The following is a 6000-nucleotide window of genomic DNA, read 5'->3' on the forward strand; positions in this document are numbered from 1 at the left end:
ATCCTCTAAGCACCTATTATTAAGAATAAAGTACATTTCTACTTGCTTGCAAGTAAGATACTTGTACGGTTATGCAATCATACTATGTGTCTCATCATGTCTTGTGCAACATAGCACAAAGGCAAATGAACTGACTAATAAGAAGCAATTAGGCACCAATTCCATCACCAATGCTCCTCAAAGAATCACTCCCCTGAGGAAACACTACATTGTCATACAGCAGTGCTGCGACGGCTGCACCAACCAGGGGACCGACCCAGTAAACTGCTTGATTCTTGAAACTTCCACCAATCAATGCAGCCCCAAATGAGTAAGCCGGATTCATGGATCCACCAGTGAACGGACCAGATGCCAATACGTTGGCTCCTGCTATAAATCCGATGGCTAAAGGTCCAATGACCGTCATGGGACCCCGCCTTGGATCAGCGGCTGCATAAAATGTGTACACCAATGCAAATGTCATCATGCCCTCCAAGATTGATGCTCCAAATCCAGTCATTTCATCAGGTATCATTCCCTGCATAGGAACATGCTGCAACACGCACAAACACAAAGGCATAGACATAGTCATCACTACACTAACTCTCTGAATAAAAAGTTCATCTTAACCATGTAATCGAACCTGTCCTACTGTTGTAACTTTCAGAAGCAAGCAAGCCATGACAGAGCCAAGTATTTGAGAAATCCAGCAGAAGAATGCCACTGAAATACTAACATGGCCTCCAATCGCCATTCCAAAAGTCACAGCCGGATTAACATGTCCACCAGAAACACTGGATGAAACATAAACAGCAACCGCCAAGGAGAAAGCCGTTGCAATCGCGGTGCCAACCAAACCACTAGGTTCTGATGCAGCATTTCCCATCAACTTCTCTACATGTAACACAATGCACATAAAAGATCATTCAGTTGGATAATTGATCTTAAAATCATCACTAAAATCCATAGCAATTACAGTAAAAACTAGCACTTAAGAAGAAGAAAAAACACGGGAACTCACTAGAAGACATTGAGGATCCAACAGCGGCAAAAACAAAGAAGAAAGTAGACAAGAACTCTGCAAGGTATGATCGAAGAGCATTGCGAGTGACTGAATGCTCCAAACGGCTTCTTAGAGAGTCCATTTTAATATGTCAATCAAGAACGAATAAGTCTGATAATAAAGTTACACAAAAATCAGAAGTTACTTATGTGTACATATATATGATGCAAGTTGGTTATTCGGAATTTGATAATTTATATTTTGATTAAAAAAGATAACCGCTCTGCCCAAGGCGCCATTTTTACTTTGTTTGAGGTGGTTATGGTTATGACAGTTTTCTCTTGCATTAGCCCATGACTCCTTCCCTCGTCCCTGCAATTAGCTGATGAACTAATGCGCCACCACTGCTCTCGAAAATAAGAGAGAAAGTAGAGGTGTTTGTTTAAAGTGCGATCAGCCAATTGTGTACATGAGTAAACTTAAAAATTGTGGCCAAATTTTACACTGATTTTTAAAAAGTTGGTCAGAGTTTCAAATTTTCAAAAAGATGGTCAAACTTTGGCTCTGCTTTTTAAAAGTGTGGTCCCGTTAAATGTCACTAACGGAGTAACAGACAGAAGGGTAAAAATGATTTCCAAATTCTCACAAAAGTGGCCAAACTTTGGTCCGCTTTTCAAAAATGTGGTTCCTCACATTTAACGGGAGCCACACTTTTAAAAAACGGAACCAAAATTTGGCCATCTTTTTGAAAATTTGAAACTCTAAGCCAACTTTTTGAAAACTGGTGTAAATTTTGACCACAACTTTGAAATTTACTCTGGTTTGTTTTGATCATTTTTTTACAGGACCGGCTCAATTGGATCAAACTAAACCTGTAACATATCGGGTAGAATTTGTTAAATGCGTAAAATATTGTGACGGTTGTATTGGGTGGTAATATTTTAAAATTAAATAAATTATTTATATTTTAGGTTGTTATAAATAAAATATATAATTTCAATATTATAATAAATATAAACAATTTAAAATAAAAAACAAATATTAAAATAATTTAAAAATAAATATGACAAATTCAACGAAATTTTAATTCTTAATTAAAATTCCATAAGTTAATTTAAACATGAAACAATTGAAATACAATGTTATTAGTCTAATGTGCAGGGAAATATCGTCTACATACACATATTAGCATCCGAAATATACCCGTTGCTATTTTATTGAAAATCTCGCTATTATATATACTCAAACAAATTTTACAAAAAAAATAAATTAAATCATAAAAAGCGCGAACCGTAATCGAATCAATTATTAATCTGATTAACAGGAAATACTGTAATCAGTTAATCACCGTTTTTAGTAGAATAAAATTAATGCTTTAAGTATAAGTTGTGAAAAAATGACATTGTAATCTACAAGTGGAATTCGAGTAATTTTACTACTCTCCTCACTCGTCTACCGACATTCTCCGGCAACGGCGAGATCCACCTCCTCTTAACGCCGCCGTCGCTCGTCTAATTCCAATTGTATCTCTTCATGTATGTATATGTCCCCCTTTCTTCTCAACAATTTGTTTCTATAATCTTCCGTTGTTACTTTGTACATTGAGCTCGTTCTGGATCTTATATAGTTTATTATACATATATGATGCTAAATCATATCTCTAAAGTCAATTCTGTTGCTGATTTTTCATAGCTGTGGATTTCAATTGAGTTTTATTTCGTTGCGCATTTTTATGATCCTGTTTAGATACATCACGATAAATAAATTGATTAATGATGTCGATTAGATAGAATTAGTGCTTTTTTTAACCTCGGTTTATTGATAATCTCTGTTAATTAACGAAAGTTTAGCTACAAAGTCGCAGCATTAGCCACGTGAATTCCTTGTAGCATAGAGATTCTTGTAGCATAGTGAAGTTTGTATCGCAGGATACAAACTGTGTTAATCTTGTTTGTGTTTGTTGATGTTAATCGGCTTAAACGAAGGCTTCTTGTTTACGGCTAAATGTATTGTTAATAGTTTGTAATTTGATAGGAATAGGAAAGCTTTTAGCTCAATCACTTGTTGCTTCTGAATTCTGATGCAGAAGAACACATTCCCCCCCTCTTTTGCGGTGAATGATAGTAGTAATGTTAAAATAGTTGATGTTCTATTTATGTATTCCCAGATTTAGATGTCCGATGATGTGGAAAACCCCATTGGTGATGCCCAAAAAGGTTCAGCTGCTACTTCAACCTCCCCTGTCATTGAATTTCAAGCAACATGGTATAGTAGCTTTCTTCAGCATGTATCGGTCTATGGTATAGCTGCTGGGTACTGTCTGTCGGCATCACTGCTTTCCATTATCAATAAATGGGCTGTTATGAAATTTCCTTATCCTGGAGCATTGACTGCATTGCAGTACTTCACTAGTGCAGCTGGCGTTTTCATTTTAGGTTCGCTTAAGATTTTGGAGCACGATAAACTTGATCTAATGACAATGTGGCGGTTCCTACCAGCAGCATTTATATTCTATTTGTCTCTCTTCACAAACAGTGAGCTTCTTCTCCACGCCAATGTCGACACCTTCATTGTCTTCCGTTCAGCAGTTCCAATCTTTGTTGCAATAGGTGAATCCCTCTACTTGCACCAACCATGGCCGTCAATGAAGACATGGTTTTCACTGGCCACAATATTTGGTGGTAGTGTTCTCTATGTCATGACTGATTACCAATTCACCGTCATGGCTTATAGTTGGGCACTGGCCTATCTGATAAGCATGTCCATAGATTTTGTTTATATTAAGCATGTGGTTATGACAATTGGTTTAAACACATGGGGTCTTGTACTGTACAACAACCTCGAGGCTCTGCTATTGTTTCCGCTAGAGCTGCTAGTAATGGGAGAGTTAAAGAAGATAAAGCATGAAATATCGGATGAGTCAGATTGGCATTCCTTTCAAGTGGTTTTGCCCGTAGGCCTATCATGTTTGTTTGGTTTAGCGATTTCCTTCTTTGGTTTTTCTTGTCGGAAGGCAATTTCTGCAACAGGATTTACGGTTTTAGGAATAGTGAACAAGCTTCTGACAGTGGTAATAAATCTTGTTATCTGGGATAAACATTCTACATTTGTGGGAACAATAGGGCTTCTGATTTGCATGTTAGGTGGAGTTATGTATCAGCAGTTCAGTAGTACTAAGCCTAAAGCTGCCAAAAATGTTGAGGTACAAGAGAGGGAGGAGGAACAACAGAAGCTCCTTGAATTGCAAAACAGCTCAGAGAACAGAGACAGTGAGAAGCAAGTTACGGATTTGGCTGAGGAAAATTAAAAGCATGATCGTTCTTTTGTTGCTTATTCTTATTATTTATTCCAGTACTCAGTTTGGAAAGCCGTTTCATACTTGATAGAAAAGCACATATTCCGAACGGAAAAAATATGAATGAAAGCCAAACAAAGAGGAAACATGGGGTTAACATACAGCTAACAGGTGGGAGAATAGCTCAAATTCTTCGTTCAGTAAGCACCTGAGTAACTGCACAGTTCGTTAATATATTTCTTTATTTTTGTACAGGCCTTTCTTATTCAATATGTTTGCTTAGAACTCAAATTCAATACCATATGTTATTTGGTCATTTTTTGTAATCCGCAAGTGAGGTGGATATGAACCGAGGGGAGTAAAAATGTCGAGATTGTTGTTTCAATCTAGGATGGAAATTCTTTTGTTAGTCCATCATAAACAATATATTTTAATTGTGATGTATCCTTCTTCATGTATGCTCAAATCACTTTAAACCTGTAGTTTGTAAGCAATTATTAATCTGATCCGCTGAACCAAAAGAGCTCTCTCATTCTCAATTCTGTTTGTTTGGCTGCTCTTTCTGTGCAAGGCTGTTCCCTGTTCTAGTAATTTTACTAATTTGATTGCATTTTATTAAATTCATTAAGATATACAAATATATCAGGTCTATATAAGAACTAAGATAAGATGAAACAGAAAATTTAATAATCCAAATTGTGGTTACTAGTGTAGGAGTATAAATTAGTAAAAAAGTGAATAACCCAAACATGACCTCTGCAGTAATTACTCGAGCCCTAATTAATAATCCTTAGATTTTTTGCAGTACTTGTTAATTCTCTTTCAAATAATAAAAGTAATAAAATATAATAAACATATTTTCACACAGTACAATAAACATAGAGCTAATAGCTTTTTCTAGCGTTGGACATACTAAAATTTTGTTTTGATCCTGGCCGCTTGATATGGATCCAAGTCCAACGGCCAGGAAGCTGTATGTTTTTTAACAGATCCCCAGCATACACATGCTAGGGACTTGAAATTATCCTAATAGAAATCGGAGACGGTACAACACCGCCCTGTAGAAGCTATATATACCCTCGCATGTATACATCATAAGGCACAAGATCACTTCTTGATTTTGCGCCTCTCAAGTCTCATGGCACGCTATTCACATCCCAACATTCTGAAACTAAGAAAATCAAAGTTAGTTATTAACGTAAGACCGACTCGTTACTATGATCATCGCCTTCCTTGCCCTTCAAGCTGCTCCGCTTCTCCCTTCCACATTACCTTCATCACTCACCTCACAGACCGGTTCTTGGACCCTCGTCATCTTTCATTATCATCATCATTCAACTCATCTCCGCGCCTTATTGGAGAGTATCAAGAAGTCGTTGGTAAAACCACTATTTGTCAAGATGGCACCCTCTTTTTCAAATCTCAACAAAAGGCCAACTCCAAGCTTGCTGTCAAGGCCGCTCTCCGTTCCTTGAATGTCAAGAAATCTCGACATGCCAAAATTTTCAAGCAAGTGATGGCATTTGGGAGGCGATACATCAACAAAAGCAATGATGGCAGAGGTTTTAAGAAACTAAGAACGTTCGGGAGAGGATACAAGAATAGAAGCAATGACAAGGAGGCTCTGAAGGGTCTGGTTGTAGCGATAACCATAGAGCAGAGTTTTATCGGTGATAGAGAAGCTGTTAATCAAGTGATGGAGAAATCATGGGAGGAAAGTAAG

The 6000-nt window shown here is 37.2% G+C and overlaps 2 protein-coding genes across 3 annotated transcripts; one reads left to right on the top strand and one right to left on the bottom strand.

Moving 5' to 3' along the window:
* Nucleotides 1-148: 148 nt before the first annotated feature.
* LOC108212164 (probable aquaporin TIP5-1) lies at nucleotides 149-1124 on the bottom strand. The gene is made up of 3 exons (XM_017383893.2): nucleotides 1001-1124; nucleotides 623-873; nucleotides 149-532 (listed from the first exon to the last, which is right to left on the bottom strand). Exons 1-3 carry the CDS (start codon nucleotides 1122-1124, stop codon nucleotides 149-151), a joined length of 759 nt encoding a protein of 252 aa, XP_017239382.1.
* Nucleotides 1125-2373: 1249 nt separating this feature from the next.
* LOC108211279 (GDP-mannose transporter GONST3) lies at nucleotides 2374-4731 on the top strand. 2 transcript variants are annotated; one of them, XM_017382837.2, is made up of 2 exons: nucleotides 2374-2517; nucleotides 3150-4731. In XM_017382837.2, the coding sequence occupies exon 2, from the start codon at nucleotides 3156-3158 to the stop codon at nucleotides 4287-4289; it is 1134 nt and encodes a 377-aa protein (XP_017238326.1). In that variant the 5' UTR covers nucleotides 2374-2517; nucleotides 3150-3155; the 3' UTR covers nucleotides 4290-4731. The 2 variants fall into 2 exon arrangements, with proteins under 2 accessions (XP_017238326.1, XP_063946895.1); XM_064090825.1 differs by having other exon boundaries at nucleotides 3156-4731.
* The last annotated feature ends 1269 nt before the right edge of the window (nucleotides 4732-6000 follow it).

Source organism: Daucus carota, chromosome 3 (genome assembly GCF_001625215.2).
Source record: "Daucus carota subsp. sativus chromosome 3, DH1 v3.0, whole genome shotgun sequence".
Classification (NCBI taxonomy): Eukaryota; Viridiplantae; Streptophyta; class Magnoliopsida; order Apiales; family Apiaceae; genus Daucus; species Daucus carota.